Here is a 16,576-nt window from a genome sequence, read left to right as displayed (position 1 = left end):
AATGCAAAGAAGCTGACCCCACCATGAATAGCCTCTAACACCTGAATCAAGAATATTCAACTTGACCTCAGAATTCCCAGAATAGGCTTGTAGCACTAGCAAGCAAAAGCCAAAGAAAAAAATAAATAAATAAATAACTAGAATCCCCCATGCGATGCACTGGGAAAGATTTCATCACATGTAAAAGGAAATATTTTAATTTGTAAAATAATAATAGAGTGTATATTAAAAGAAAACTAATTAAATTTGTCATGCGAACAACCAAATCAAATTATTATAATGAATTAAATAAATTAAAAATTATTCAATCGATCAGTGGGTGATAAAAAGAGAAGCAGAATGTAAATCTCAACCTAGTGATAAAACAAAAATAAAAAAGATTTAGTCCAAGGATTAAAAAAGCAAATAAATCAACAGCAAATAAATAAATAAATAAATCGCAAATCAAAGAGAACCTTGAATATATAACCACATATCAATATAAAATTCCCATCAATGACATCAATACATGAAAGTAAAATCACAAACCAAATCCTAGCCTTAAATGACTTGATTAAAGAGGTGTTCACTCTTTATATTCCTGGCTGTGATCAAATTGATAGCTTGGACTTGGAGATAGTACAATGTAACGTTAAAATGCATAAATGCCTTGTCCCAGCAAAGTCTGAATCCCATAGCAATTACTTTAATTTCTGATATCACCGGTGAAAGTGGCTCAATTTTATGATAGAAACTTGCGATCCATTTATTTTTTGTTTCCCACTACCCCTCCACATGTACTAATCCTCCTCCATTCACTAAGCCTTTTAGTCCCTTGTAAACAAATTCAATGGCAGAATCCAGCCGCACATCAAAACTCTTCTCCCCACAATTCTTTAGTTCAAAGCGTCCTTCATTCAATAGTCTTGCTGAGCTCTGAAGAAATCTTCTCCCACATAGGTGCAACTCAGGTTTTCCAAATCAATTGACAATCATACCTTTAAACAAAATCAGAATCCCCTCTCCATACACTTCCTAAATCATTACATGTTCATGGCATAAAATTTCAAAGAAATGGAATCTTTACCAAAGGTGCATCCAAAATTTAAAAATTAGTAATGCAACGATACAATTGAATGTAGACAAGGAAACCTGTGATGACAAAAATAAAAACTGTAGTCATGCATTTGCAGTAAATTCTAAAGCTATGATTATCCTAACAGATCAAAAGAAGGGGTTGTGCCCAAAATATTTTTTCTTCAGGAAAGAAAAAAAGGTAATTGCACTTTAAACCACCATATCAGCAACCAAACATGAGATGTTTGCTCCCAATGTCTTAATAACTCTCATCCAAATCCAGAACGTGCTCAGGCGCAACGCATTCCTAAATACCAAGTCAAGCCCAACTATTGGTTGCAGTTTTAAGCAGGTATCAAGTGCTGGCAAGACTAAATTTTGCTTCCAACTCAACTTAAATGGCATGAGATCCAACCGAAGAGCCATAACTCCAACCAATCTTATTTTAAAACTCCATGATCGTTTTATTCCCACTACAATTTTTTGTCAATTATTATTAATCATTCATTCAAATATTAATGACTTTTCCATATCATAAGTATATAATTATCCTCAACTTTAGCTATTTTTAAATACGTATGCCTTATTCCTTTTATAAAAAAATCTGACATAAGTAACCAAACATCTAACCCAATCACAGTCCATTACTACTTGGAGCTAGAAAGAGATCATGAGCATATCACCTCAACCTGAATTCCAAAGGAATGATCTTCACAATAACCAGCTTCATTACTAACAACCATGACTTCCTGTAGATAGGTCAAATTTCCATAACAAACAACCATGCCTTCCTGTAAATAGGTCAAATTTCCATAACAATAATTAATACTCTGCAGGTTCGTGAACACTTAGTCCATTAAGATCTAGAAATGTATGTTAGAATCACATACTGTAAAGAGTTAAACAAATTATGGCTCATTTTAAAAGGAGGATGGCCCTTCCCATTTGAACTTGTTGCTCTAATTTCCATTATTTCCCTCACTTTGTTCTCAAAAATCAACTAAATTCCTAATTCGCAAAGCCCATCTCCAAACATGATCATCTATAAAACTGAACAGAAGAATAGTTGTTGAAAAATAATTATTTTAGCTTGCTACAAGATATATTGAAGGGACCATCAAAAAGCTTTAAAGGTAGTCATAATTAACAAATTAGTTATACGCATGGCTAACCTGATCTAAATAAACCACATATGGTAAAATTTATGCTATTTATCAGTTTCACATTATCACTTTGATAGCTTACAACAACTTTATCATAATTGAACTTTGAAGTGGGAGTTTAGAATTTTGTATCAATAGCAATAATTTCTCAAACTTGCAATCCTTCCTGGCCAAACATGGAAATTATATAGGTTCTTTACAACAGGGGAATTGGAAAAGGCAGAGGTTTTTGCATTTGTTAACATTATTAGTCTCAAACATTGTAATGCAGTGATAAAAAACCCTCATGCGATTGCAAGTATCTCTATCTCTACATATATTGCTCAAGAACCCATGTATCCTGAAACTGAAGCACAATCACATTGGAAAGCAAGGATGACAAAATATAGCTTGTTCATGCCCTTGGATCATCACAAACCAAGGTAATCAAACAAAAGAACTGTATGACATAAAAAGGCATATAGAAATAAGACACAAACATAAGCAAACATTTAAATACCATAAACACAATGTTAAGAAAGTCACTTTCAGGTCCAAGCACACAACAGATTAATAAACACTATGCTCAAAGAAACTTTAGAACTTAATAAATACTGTGCTCACTTGCAGACCAAAATATATTCCAAATCTTGCCTGAAAACCGATTAAGGATTATGTACGTGCCCGAGCTATTTTAAATCATTTGAACATCTATCAGAATATACTGTGCAATTAGATGTCCAGGAACTTACTGTTCAGAGGAATGCCCAGCGTTCATGAGTCTCACACTGGCATTCTATGCTGTCCAACATAGCAGGCACAGTTGACGTGTGACGCCTCAACTGCAAAGGCTAATCGGATAATCAGTTTGAAGGTTAGATTCAACCAGACTTCTAAAGCCATTCTTGAAATGCATTACTTTTCCTGTGTTGAAAATTCTTTAAAGGCACCGTCGACTTGATCAGTGGATAAGTAGTTGATAAGCATTTCTGTGGAGGAAGCATCCACAGTGAAACCTCTCTCTTTCATTATTTCAAGGTATTCCATTGTTTTTGAAGCCTCTTTTTTCAGAAGTAGTCCTTGGAAAAATATATTATAAGTACAACTATTGGGCAAGCAGCCATTCTCTTCCATAGTTGCCAATAGGTTTTCAGCCTCATCCAGTAGCCCTTCTTTACAAAAACCTTTAATCATTATAGTATAAGCATAAACATCCAACTGCAATCCTTTGGCGGGCAAACTAGAAAAGAGGTCCCGTGCAGCATTGAGTTTTCCAGAACTGCACATTCCATCAAGCATAATACAGTAGATCACATAATCAAGATCTAAATTTCTCTTCTCCAATGAATCAAATAGTGATATTGCTTCAGAATGAAGCTGGCATTTCCATAGTCCATCCAACATTACAGCACAAGTCTTGAGATCAGGAATTTGGCCATATTTGTGCATGTTAAAAAATAATTCTTTAGCAACAAGTGGTCTCCCTGCTTGGCAAAGCCCACTGATAAGAGTAGTCCAAGTGACAACATCTGGAATAAATCCTTTACCAATCATTTCATCCAAGAGATGCATCGCCTTATCAATATCTCCTCCTTTACACCATCCATGAATCAATGAAGTATAAGTTACAATGTCTGGTAAACAGCACCTGTTAATCATCACATTAAATACTTTCATGGCCTCATTCATTTGATCTCGCAGTCGATACCCATCCATCAATAAATTATAAACAACAACATCAGGCTCCTCGCCAAGATGAATCATGAAACCCATTATGGCTTTAGCACCCATAATCATTCCCTCTCTGCAAAACGCATCTGCTAAAATACTGAATGTTTGTGCATCTGGCACAATTCCCCCTGCCTCATCTTATTAAATACTGCAATGGCCTCTTTCAACTTAGCACAATTACAAAGACCATGAATTAAGCAGGTGAAGGTGACATGATTAGGTTGAATACCTTTGATAATCATTTCCGAACATAAATTTAAAGCCTCAGATACCAATCCATCCTTGCACAAACTATCGATAACTGTACTGTAAACTACAACATTTGGTATCCCAATTCTTTCTTCCATCGTCCTTAGACACTTGATAGCAGCGTATGTGTCACCAATCTTGCATAATCCATTTATTATCACTCCAAAGGTTTGAATGTCAGATTTGTACCCGACCTTTTCCATATATTCAAACAACCGTATTGCACGAACCACGCAGCCTTCTTCACAAAGTCCATTAATTAGAGTATTAAATGTCACTACATTGGGCTCCAAACCAACTTTGAACATAGTCCCCAAAACTGAGAACCCACAATCTGTCTGCTTTAGATGGCAAAAACAATTTATCGCAATGCTAAAAGTACAGACATCAGCTTTTACGCCTAAAGAATACATGTCTTTAATAAATAAAATCGCCGTTGTATAATGCCTCATCTTCACAATCACCCCAATCAATAAGGTAAAGTCAAAAACAGATGGCAAAGGCTTCATCCTAACCATCGTGTGAAAAAAATCTACGGCAGTATCAACATTTTTCAATTGTCCGGACCTGCACTGATTTCTCATAAAACTTAAGAACTGAGAGTCGGTTTCTGTTGCATTAACTGTGGTGCAATAAGTTGGAGAACAATAAGAGATGATTACAGATGGAAAGTAAAAGGAACGATATAATAGAGAAACGGGAGTTCTGGAATAAGCAGTAACACCCGTCTCGTGAAGAATAAGAGGAAGCCAAGAAAAGGAAGCTGTTCTTCGTACAATGGAATTAGACATCAGCTATGGGTCTTACAATACGATAGGGTTAAAACTCAGGGCTAGAGACGAGAGGCAAAGAGGGTGAGTTGCGATGATCCTCCGTTTCGCTTCCGAAGCATCGCAAGGATCAAAATTGAAAAGAAAATTGCTGGGCGATAATCGTCGAACTGGAACCGTACCTTCATGTCTCCGCACTTATTCTAGAGTCTTCAGGGTTGGTCGCTCATTCCTTGACACCCATCGGCATGAGGGATGCATTTTGATCCGAAGAAAAAAGGCGACTTGGTCTTGCAAGCCGGTGGCTCTGGAATTGTGCTCCAAATTCTTCAAACCAAAGAGTCTCAACTCTCACGACAGAAAGCGGCCGGTGAAACTTGAGTTGAAAATAGTCAAAATAAAACAGTTCTTGAGACTGAGACTGCACCGAAGGCGGGTTTCGGCTGGGTTTAGCTTGAAGACGCAAAACTTGGTTTGCTTCTTGAAAGTCGAAGGTAATTTATTTTTATTGAAAACAAATTTATTACTCCTTCTCCACGCAGACAATCGGTAGGGTGATCACGGGTCAAATTGGACTGGGACGATCATCAACTCAAGCCTGGCCCAATCACGTACCAGGAGTTTTGGAACCCGGAGTCCAGCTTTTGTAACTGTCAAAGGACTTTTTATTCCGGCAAAAATATTTGTCAGCATTTTGAAGCATCTATATTGTTTTTAATTAAGATTTAACCCATAATTCAAAATGTTACACGATCTAATCTCACTGTTAATATAAAAATTTTGTTAGTAGGTAATGTATAAATACTTTTATAAGTGCTTTTTAAATTTGAAGACATATCTTGACTTTGATAAATCTTAGAACCTACCTCATACTTTTTTTTTGCATATAAAAAGATTAAGATTTTTAATTATTTTTAAGTTGAAAGTAAGTAGATAGTATTTATAGATGTACATACAGAGACACATGCTAACGTTGGACCTCGTTGGGCTGAATTGTCTTCTAGTGTCGCCTGGCTAAAGGGACCGTAATTGCTCAATGTTTGAAAATAGCATATTTCAGGATTGACAACAGTGGAATTGGAAAAAAGAAGAGGTTTTGCATGTGTCACCGTTATTAGTCTCAGACATTGTAATGAAGTGATGGACAATCCTCATGCAACTGCAAGTATCTCTACATATATTGCTCCTGAAACTGAAGCACAATCACATTGAAAAGCAAGGATGACAAAATATAGCTTGTCTATGCTCTTGGATCATCAAATTGGACGGCAAAAAATTATTTGACTTTGCCACCACTCAAATAAAAGAATACACATAGAAATAAGACACAAACATAAGCAAACATTTAAATACTATAAATACGATGTTAAGAAAGTCATTTTCAAGTCCAAGCATGCAGTAGATTAATCTTGTCCAAAGAAACTTTTGAACTTGATAAACACCATGGCTCCCCCACAACCCAAAATATATTCTAGATCTTGCCATGGACCTAAAGGCCTTTTTGCCCTCTCCGCACATAATCTTTGGTTTATAACTTGTTTCTCTCTTGCTTATTGAAATGGAACAAAATTTTATTTGATAAGAATCTTTTAGGAGTGATGCAATGAAGCAAGGAATAAATATCTGAATTTATTTAGAATAACAATTATTTTGTTGGACATTAGTTGTTGATCTTTGGACAGTACATCAATAGAATATATGAACAATGATGTTTGCCATTCAATAAGATAATTAAAAAAAAATATAACTTTAAATTCATATACTTTACTCGTATTTTATTATTAATTTTTATATTTTTTTAATGTTTTTTCTTATACTTTTATTTTTTATTATTTTAAATCCCTCCATAAACAAAGTACAAAGATTGAAGGAACTTAAAATAATAAAAAAATAAAAGTATAAGAAAGCCAAAAAAATTTAAAAAAAAAATATAAGAATTACTAACAAAACACGAGTAAAATATAAAAATTTAAAATTATATTTTTTAAAAAATCAATTACGCGAATCTAATCAACTTCCAAATCAACCATCACGTGGATCACTACATATATCAGTAGGACCACAGCGAGGAAGGACGTGCTTGCTAGAAAAGGCGCCCGACATGGAAGGAAGTCAACAAAAAGATTAAGGTTGCGAGGGAACCCCAAATTTCAATTAGATAACAAAATGATACAATAAATCGTTTAAATGTAGTCGAAAAAATAATTAATTAATAAATTATGATAGGAAATACATGAATAAGATGTTACAATCAAGCAAAATACAAAGTTGAAGCAGTTTGCTTCAGGTCTTCAATTTTTGCCGCCATCAGACCCCTCGTTTCTGAAACTATCTAAAATGATACTACAGTTGTTCATGGTAGGAGCATCAAGAAGGCCATGATTCCAAAGTTTGATCATGAATAACCTCCAACACCTGAATCAAGAATATTCAACTAAAACTCAGAATTCCTAGAATAGATTAGTAGAGCTAGCAAGCAACAACCAAAGCAAAAATAAATGAATAATACTCCCTTCATCCTAGTTTACAAGATATTTTTGAACAAAATTACGCATACCAATAAAGTTCATCAAATACCTTTAACAACCTTACTATTTCAAAACAAAAATATAAATTTTCAAAAATGCCCAATATAACCTTAATTGTGAAACATTAAATAGAGAGAAAGAAAATATGACAAAGAGGGAAGGGTAATATTGGAACAAGAATAATTAATGAAACTTTGTTTTGTCAATGTGTCTTATATTTTGAAATATTGAATCACCTCTAAAATTGAGGAGGAGGAGTAAATGGTTAGGCACTTCAACTTTTGGTCTCATACGAGTGCAGAAAAGACTTGTTACTAAACATTATAAATCAGAAATAGATAATACAACCAGCAAAAGAGAACTATGTATGAATTAAGGTAGGTCCGTTTGGTATCATCATTGAATTGAAAGTTTGCAAGTGGAAATAGAATTGGAAGCTAAAATTCTGCTTGCTTGGTATTAATCAATTCAAACCAAACATCCCCTGAAGGAAATATTAATCAATTCAAGCAGGAAAAGCAACAGCTGTACCAAAATAGAGTGGGAGATGAGATCAACTCCTTCCCATGAAGCTTGGAGAAGGCCTCACAGGCCCAGGGAACATGACCATCTGCCAGCACGCTGCCGCAATGAAAAGAACACATGAAATAAGCACTAAGTACGCGCATGATACGGATCATTAATTTCACTCTACATGCGAGAACCAGCAAGCAAACTAGGGTTACTGATAGGAAGAAGAGGAACAAATAAGAACAGAAAATACAAGCATCTTAATAGGGGAAGCAGTAGTCACCTTTGCTTCCTCACAAAAGAATTCCATAGATGCATAAGCTGCTTTTCATCTTTGGAAACGTCAACAAAATCATCAAGCATCTGCAACATGACAGTTTGATTTTAGGTTTTGGGGACTTATCTGACAAAGTTCATCAAAAGGCCAAGAGCAAAGCTGCAAAGAACCGGGAGGAGCAACACAACATGGAGGGGGAGCCGAAGATTTATGTGAAAAATGGTGGCATATCTTCAATAAGTTTTTTAGTCATTGTGAGTCCAAGTGTTAAGGAAAACTGATGGAGGCCGAGGTAGTATGAAATGCCCTAACATTACAATGAGTAGCATCTGATGCTTAAAGTAGGTCGGTCCCCTTCCCTCACAAAGATAAAACAGCTAAATTTTAGGGGGAGAGTGCCGTGCCCCACTTGAGAACCTTCAATAGCTATCAAAGTTTGTGGTTGACAGTATGGGATGCCTAGTTCCCACCTTAAGTAGGATGAGATGCTCAATGGGTATTTAAATGGATTGGTTTTCTCCTCTCAATGACTAATTTTCAAGAGGGGACTCCAATTCCACTTGAGTATCTATTAAAAAAAAACAAAAGAAAAAAACATAATTCTGTCCACGAAATGTTCCTTATAGTGGCATGTCTAATGCCCGATAATAATTTCAAGGAAAAAACTTACATACTTGACCTTATATATTTAATTGACTTGTTTTGATTTGATTGAATAAAAATATATTAAGCATATAAGGTTAAGCACCTAAGTCTTGCCCTAATTTCAATTTGATAAAAGAATGAGGAAAAGTAAATGAAAAGTAAACAGAAATTTAAAATGTTTTTCAGCTTACTCTTCGATCTTCAAGATCTGCAATGTCATCATCAACCTCATCTTCACTGTCCTGATCTGATAACACTTGTTCCAGTGCCATAGGCTACAATACCATAGAGCAGAATAAGATGGGGAAAGGGGAAACAAACTGAATCACTGAAAAAGCATTTAATATTAAAAGATAACAACAACAAAAACAAGCCTTATCTCACTAGCATTTAACATTAAACATATAGAATCAATCCTATTTCATTTGAAAAAGATGCCGCATTTTATAAAGCTAGATTCACATAGAGGGAAACTACTTAGGAGTAGAATTCAATTAGAAACGGTGCTAAACGGAGTGAACAAAGTATCTGGTAAACCCAACTGCTTGAACATCAAAACATCACATAGCAAGTCTCTCTACCATGCAAGAAAATGAAACACCGTTTCAAAAATAAATTAACTAGCCAAGGGATGGGTAGGACATGAAAAAAAAATTCAAAGAGATCTTAGAAAACTAGTCACCTGAACTCTGTGAGAGTGAAAGAACTGTCTTTTCTGCAGGAGCAAACGGCTGGAGAAGCAGAAGTTTATAGGAAAAATTAAATAAACACGCTCATTAAGGCATTCTTGATAAGGAGAACAAGAATTATTGCTATGAATAATCTCTTTCAAGCCAATCATATGGTAGAGGGACTATATGATTTAAAGACAATCTTCATATTTTTTTCCATCTGAGGGTTGATACCAATGGTAACAAAAACATTGCATAACCATTTTTTTTATATGCAAAAAAAGAACAATATTTTACTTTCTAACCGGTGAGTATAATATAGACATTACATAGAACCAGGCTGACAGGTAAGTAAATATGCAAGAACATTTGGTTTTGGGAGAAAATACGCTTCAACCATAAGAACTGACAGAATGTACCTAAGCAATTGTTTGTTACATGTTAAATAAAGAGGAAAATATTTTTTTATCAAACAAACAGAAAGCTTTTTTTCTTTTGGTGAAAACAGAAAAAGGTTAACAACATTAAAACTCAATAACTGCAAATATTTATAGACAGAGTTCAAGTCTTCGCAAAAAACTGAATATCATTCTTAAAAAACTAAGATACACATATAAAAAACAAAAATGCAGACAGTAGGTTTTATGAGAATACTTTCTTGAGTCTGATCGATCCACGTTCATCTTCCTAGTCTTGGCAGGCAAAGCTGCTTCACATCTAGATACTGATTTATTACACTCAGGGTCCCTAGAAGTTTGGGGCATGGCAATTGGAACACCTGGAACGTTGAAACTAGAAGCAACATGCTCCAAGTAATCAGTAGTACCACTACCAGGATGATAAGGACCATAGTTTTCTCCATCCTGTGTTCCATTCTGCAATTCTTTCTGACTGGGAGATGTCTTGGACAAGTTCCCACCTTTGCCGGACAGGGTGTCTACATAAAACTAAAATATCAGTCTAACCTTCACATAAATACCTTGATAAAAAAATTATAGGAAAAATACAAATTCATAAATTGCCTGCCTACATGCTACAGAAAAACAGTAATTAGATTGGTTAATTTGCATCAATTTATAGAGGGGGAAGGCAACTAATAACTGCATTCTATCAATACTATAGTTGTTGTGAATGCCAACACACATATTATCTATGTTTGATGCACCATCGCTGCCTACATGTTAGCATGAAATATAATACAAAGGTGTCAAGTGAAAGAGAAACTAATGAAGCCACCACAAGCAATTATGATATTGTAGCTAAGGAAATTGTGGGATGCTGAATATCAAGGTTGCACATAATACGCTATTTGCAAGAGGCAGGTATTTCATGCTTCCCATCTGTAAGGTCTCCAATACTGCTTTGATAGTCTCCCACTAATTTAATCTCTTTTTCAGTAGGCCAAAGATTTGAAGTAGAGTGCAAAAGTTTCTACTTTCAAGTCACTAGGTATCTCAGGACCAGATCCGTTCTTAACACTTGGAAGAGCACAACTACTCACAACTAGATGATAGTATCTAATAGTTAAAGTAGGCACCCAAATACAATTATTACCATGGTACTTGTCTTGACAACCATTCTGTATGCCTTCTGTAGCCAGCATGTGTGAATCCAACTCCAGAAACTGTATGTTAGCACACTTATCATTTTGAATAGAATCTTTGTGTATACGTCGTCGATGCCTTGCACTGTACAGTTTGTTGTTAATTCAACATTTCAAAGTCAATAATCTCACTCAAAATTATATGAATTGGCCGGTAACTGCTTTGAATTTAGATACACAACCAACCAGAAGAAGAAGGTTTGTGACTGTGGATTTATTCCATCAGTGACATTCTGCAAATGGATAAATGTCAATAGAAAGGTTAGTTAGCACATAACACATTCTTTTCAAATGAAAATATTTTCACATCGGCTGACCAAATGTTATTTTCATAGCTAGCTCAAAGTAAGGCCAAAAATTATTGCAGAATTCGAAAGTAAATACCTAGCAAATTTAAGACAAATTATTAGTAAAAAGCTGCCCAGCATAACAGATTGTGCATGTGAATATATACACTCGCTTAAATACATTGTTCATCCTTTTCCCAATGCCCATAAGAACAAATTTAAGTAATGGTTCCCGAAAAAAGGTGAGACTAACACAATATAAATCCAATGCTAGCATACAAGGTATCAAGATGCCATTCTTAAGGTAAGGCTATTAACAAAGCTTTAGTTGTACAAAACAAATATGTGGATGGATATTCCTCAAATATAACAATTATAAAACCATGATCAATACAACAATAACAAGTTTTATCCCACCAATTAAGATCAGTTACATAGATTGCCCAACAGCATTAGGCTCTATCAAAAACTAACTCTTCAAGTATATCATTCACCAACGAATCCCATTCGACAACTTCCATAACTGTTCTTTTTGGTCTCACTCTACATCTTTTCATAGAACTAAAAACCATGATCAACACCAAAAGATGAAAACCAAGAAAACCCAATAGAAGCAATCAGAACAAGCTAAGCTAACTAAAAGCACTCTTCCTGACTATTACTGCAGAAACTAGATTCTAGTGGAACAACATATTATGAATCCATCAGGAGGATGCACTCTCTGCCACCCTACTTAAGAAAATGAACCAAGTTTTCACAGTCCTAGATCCCAACTAGTTGCTTGTGATTAACATTAAATTTGTGTATCAATCCCTAAGGAAACCAACCATTCCCATACTTCAAAACTAAATAGAATCTGACCTCTGATCTCAATATATCACTCTTCACAGAGACGTTCACTGCTTGATAGTCTTCAGTCACCTACAAAATAAAGCTAAGTAAGGTTTAAAATCTATCCAATAAATTAGTAAATAAACAATGACTTTATAGTTAGAGTAGCAAACCCAAAATTCAAAGTTGAAGAGATCATGTGATGCACAAAGATGAAATCGCAAGCCCTGCACAAAACAAGCCATAGTTAGTTTTGCCCCTTCAAATGATACACCAATGCTGAAATTAATTGCCTTTTTCCACCACAGGAACGTTTTCACAATCATTCTACAAACCAGGATAAATGAATTAACAAACAGTGATAACCTCCTCCTTCCTAATCTTCAAACTATAAATGGAATAAATAATACAGGAATACAGCTTACAGTATAAACTACATACCTTAAAGCTCGCACATTGCATCAAGCAAAATGGACAAGAAAAGTCCTCAGTCACTGCACTTGAAAAGAGATGGGAAAATCTAATCAGTGTTGCCCAAATCTAATCCCTCCAAGTAATAGAAGAATGCAATTCTCCTCTACAAAACTTTCAGCCACATGCAACCACAACATCAGTACCCAATAACAAAGACAAAAATGATAAGTTGCTGACAAACTAGTTCAATTGCAGTTCAGAAAATATACTTATTGGAGGCAGTGATAAGATGTAATGCAACATTAAACCTAATAAAAGAAAACAAGCAATATCCATACCTTCAGTCTTTCGAATTGCGTTGTAACAGTCCCTATAATTGAAGATCACAATTCCAGCTCTTAACCTACACATTAGCATAAAAAGAAATGAGAAAATTTATAAAAACATAGAAGAAAAGATAATACTTGATTTACCAGACGCTCTTTCATTAATAATACATACATTAACGAGTCATTGACATTAACTCATCACCAGCAAAAGATATACTTAGAGTAAAAGTAGTAAGAAGGAATAGGCACCTCTTTCTATGCCTTGCTCGTAATTTGTAGTGCAGACATCTCCTAAGAAATGAAGGCTGCTATGAAGATTAATGACAAATCAGAAAAATGAAAGTCCTGAGAAAATTATATGGATAATTCTTGAAGATGAACAACAGCATCTACGCAAGTAAAAAGAGCAATGTGCCAAGGAGAGGTATCTAGAATAAGTTAAAGGATAAATTTTGGACTCTAAAACTTCATGTCAAGAGAATATACCAAAATGAAAATATAGGGCCACCTTCACCAGTCTAATAGTAGGGATGCCAAACAACCATATCTATTTTAATAAAACGCATCCAAAGTACGCTAATAATGTCAATACAATGTTTGAAGTTGTTAGCCAGAGCTTATAAATCTAAGTAGTCAAAGACAATATGCACAAGAAAAAGAAGTAAAGGATTCCGTCCCTCAATGTGAGGCATTCTTTCTAATAATGCCGGTTAAAAGTAGCATTCCTATTGTCCCAACATAAATTATAATCAGCAAGTAGAACGCATTATATTACATTATGAAGAGAACGGCGGTAGAGAATATTGTACAGTTCAACAGGCTTGCAATAAATAAGAAGACTCTCATCAGCTGCAGTGTCTTCCTCAGTAGAATGATGTACAGGAGAATTTTGACGGCACATGTCGTCTTCCTTCAAAAGAATTATAACCTGCAGAACCTTATATATATTGACATGAGAACAAGTGCACCTTAATGCCTCGTGCATATCCCCACACACTTGTCCCAGAGTTTCGGTCAATTATCAAAAGAAAAATACCCCGTAGCCTATTGCGAAGGCTACATTAATTCATAGGATTGTTCACCAAAAACACTGAGTAACAATTCAAATGAAAAGAAAAAGATAAACACAACGAAATATTTGGTGTTGAAGAATGAAAGTTTCGGTTTTGCCTGTTCCTGATCACAAAATAGTCCTGGTCAACCCTCCCGAACATTCAAATTAAGAATTCTAAGATCAGCTGATCCTTCTACTTCCAGGTATATTTCGAAAGAAGAAAAGGCGGAAAAAGAAAAAACGCAGGAGAGAGACTTACAGCATGAAACGAGGAGACATTAAACGCCGATGAGTTGTTAGTCCTCCATGTTGGGATCTCGAGGAGCAGAACAAGAGACTCAGTCGTTCTCGTTCAAGACTTTCAAGTCGCGAGGCCTAAAGCTAGACGACAACCCAGTCCAAGCAAAGGATAGTGGGCTGGAATTTGTGGGCCATCAGGATGGGCTTCATGTGGCCCATATTACTATCTCGAAAGGCCGCATCTTTCTTTCAAAAGTAGTCTTCAAATTTATATCGTACAATGACATATCAATCAAATTCTGGCCCAAAAGAAGGAGTGAAGGACATATCAATCAAATTATTGATCAAATCATATTCATTTCCAGTTTTCGATAGAAATGATGAATATTAATTAAGTGCATAAGAGGAAAACTGGAATCATTTTTTAGATGTAAATTATATTATTTAACTGTTTTCTTGGCAAAATAGGGATATATCAGACCTTTTTTTTTTTGGAGTGAAAACTGGATACTTCATTCAATAAAGAATGTGTCAAAAAGAATATACAAGTGTAGAAGGAACTAAAAAGCAAAAATTAGAGGCCACCCCAATCAAGTTACGAGAGTTTGGTCATGCAAGTTAAAATCATTAGTAAAACTAAAAGCTAACTTATTTAAGTATTCAACCATCCTATTGTTATCTCTCAACAAAAAATGAAATCAAACATCTCAATCTCTATTCAAAAGATTCTTAATTGAATCAAGAATACATTAAAAAAAGATGATAATTATGATTGTCCTTTGTGATTGTAGAAATGGTATTTGCACAATCACAAAAATCTATACAATCCTAAAACCTTTCTTTCTTGAAAATATCCTAAATTTCAAAAATAGTACACCGTACTTTGCCCAATTTGCAGTTGAAGCCCAAAATCCAATCACCATTGGTAGGTTTCATCTCCTATGGTATGGATCTAACTTGGGAGGCAGTGCAAACTGACCTTCGCTGCACTTACTGGTTTGTAAAATTGCAACTTTACTCCACCTCTCAACAAGAAGACAGTTGTTCGCTCCAGATCCTTATGGTCACTGAATATTTATTTTCTATGACTTATGTAGTAATTTAATATTTATTTCTTTGCTCGTTTTATTCTAAATGTTGTTCGACTTTTCTTTTAAAAAAATATATGTAATGTTTGCATTGATAGATTTAAATTTAAAATATACATTTAAAATATCACATTTTAAATTTATGTATTTAAAATTCTTTGTTAGAATAGTTTAAGTAACAAAGATTATTAATATTAGGTAGTGTTTTGAGGATGTCTATAGAGATTTGAAATAACAAAGACTTAAAAATAATTCAAATTATAAAGGAATTAAGATAAAAATCAAATTCTAAATCCATAAATTTTTGAGTGCCCAAATACATCTAAAATAGCATAGGTGAATTTATCATATATCAAATTAATAACTTACTGGGAGAATGACATATACATGTCAAAATGATCAATTAATTCAACTTAAATCTTAAATATCAAACTTCAAAAATTTACAAGTTTGATTTTTAATTTTACAACTTTATTGTCATAAATTCGTAATTTATTTGTTAAATTTTAATATGATTGAAAAATAAATAAATTTATTTTCTTTATTAATTTAGAACACAAGTTGCAAACTCATTATAATGAAATTGCGAATTTGATAATTAAACTTGTAAATTTTTAAAATTTAATACTTGAAACTTAAATTAAATTAATTGATTCCTTTAAGACATATCTATCATTCTCCCTAACTTAATACCCAACTCTAGTTAAATCAAATTCAACATTAACAGCTCAGTTAACTTTAATGAAGTTATCTCTCATGGGGATGTAATATGTGATGACAGCTAAAAAAATTTAATAAAAAATTTCTCTAAATATCTTAAGGTCACATTTGGTTACAAAAATTTTAGCCTATGAAATGATAATCATATCTCCTTTCCAACCTTTATCTATGTTTGATTGTTTATAAGAGACATGAAGTGATCTTTTTCAAGAATATGAATTGCCATATTTTTAGGAATAGACAAGCCTTTAAAAAATGGGAGGAATCATGTCATCCATCTCGAATTCAATATATTTTTACTAAAATGCCCTTGTTAACTTTTCATATCTAGCCCATTTCCCTTGATTATTTTTTTCATTTTTGCCAATAGTTAATTTTCTATTTTTTTTAAGTTGATTTTTCTTAAAAAAATTAAATTTATTAACATTTTT

The 16,576-nt window shown here is 34.1% G+C and overlaps 1 protein-coding gene and 1 pseudogene across 4 annotated transcripts; both read right to left on the bottom strand.

Moving 5' to 3' along the window:
* Window positions 1-406: 406 nt before the first annotated feature.
* On the bottom strand, window positions 407-5,421 carry LOC129311336 (putative pentatricopeptide repeat-containing protein At1g12700, mitochondrial; annotated as a pseudogene).
* A 1,657-nt stretch (window positions 5,422-7,078) lies between these two features.
* LOC129311384 (polycomb group protein EMBRYONIC FLOWER 2-like) lies at window positions 7,079-14,449 on the bottom strand. 4 transcript variants are annotated; one of them, XM_054953671.1, is made up of 15 exons: window positions 14,357-14,449; window positions 13,819-13,971; window positions 13,293-13,351; window positions 13,053-13,117; window positions 12,742-12,794; window positions 12,474-12,527; window positions 12,331-12,390; window positions 11,369-11,415; window positions 11,134-11,267; window positions 10,234-10,516; window positions 9,591-9,639; window positions 9,100-9,183; window positions 8,270-8,349; window positions 8,008-8,097; window positions 7,079-7,363 (listed from the first exon to the last, which is right to left on the bottom strand). In XM_054953671.1, the coding sequence occupies exons 2-15, from the start codon at window positions 13,942-13,944 to the stop codon at window positions 7,240-7,242; spliced, it is 1,308 nt and encodes a 435-aa protein (XP_054809646.1). In that variant the 5' UTR covers window positions 13,945-13,971; window positions 14,357-14,449; the 3' UTR covers window positions 7,079-7,239. The 4 variants fall into 4 exon arrangements, 3 of the variants coding, with proteins under 3 accessions (XP_054809646.1, XP_054809644.1, XP_054809645.1); XM_054953669.1 differs by lacking the exon at window positions 14,357-14,449 and having other exon boundaries at window positions 13,819-14,350; XM_054953670.1 differs by lacking the exon at window positions 14,357-14,449 and having other exon boundaries at window positions 13,293-13,348; window positions 13,819-14,350.
* Window positions 14,450-16,576: the final 2,127 nt, after the last annotated feature.

The sequence above is a fragment of the Prosopis cineraria genome, unplaced genomic scaffold, assembly GCF_029017545.1.
Source record: "Prosopis cineraria cultivar Desert tree isolate PC_DT_omini unplaced genomic scaffold, ASM2901754v1 PC5, whole genome shotgun sequence".
NCBI lineage: Eukaryota > Viridiplantae > Streptophyta > Magnoliopsida > Fabales > Fabaceae > Prosopis > Prosopis cineraria.
This window is presented reverse-complemented; position numbering and strand designations above follow the sequence as displayed.

What these genes read in the sequence shown, in the direction of transcription:
- LOC129311384 (XM_054953669.1), bottom strand. Translation starts at nt 14,028, where the DNA reads ATGCACGAGGCATTAAGGTGCACTTGTTCTCATGTCAATATATATAAG. An exon ending in GATCGATCAGACTCAAGAAA is followed by an intron (nt 9,640 to 10,233) that starts GTATTCTCATAA and finishes CTGCTTCTCCAG; the next exon opens with CCGTTTGCTCCTGCAGAAAA. An exon ending in TCTTTTGTGAGGAAGCAAAG is followed by an intron (nt 8,098 to 8,269) that starts GTGACTACTGCT and finishes TCATTGCGGCAG; the next exon opens with CGTGCTGGCAGATGGTCATG.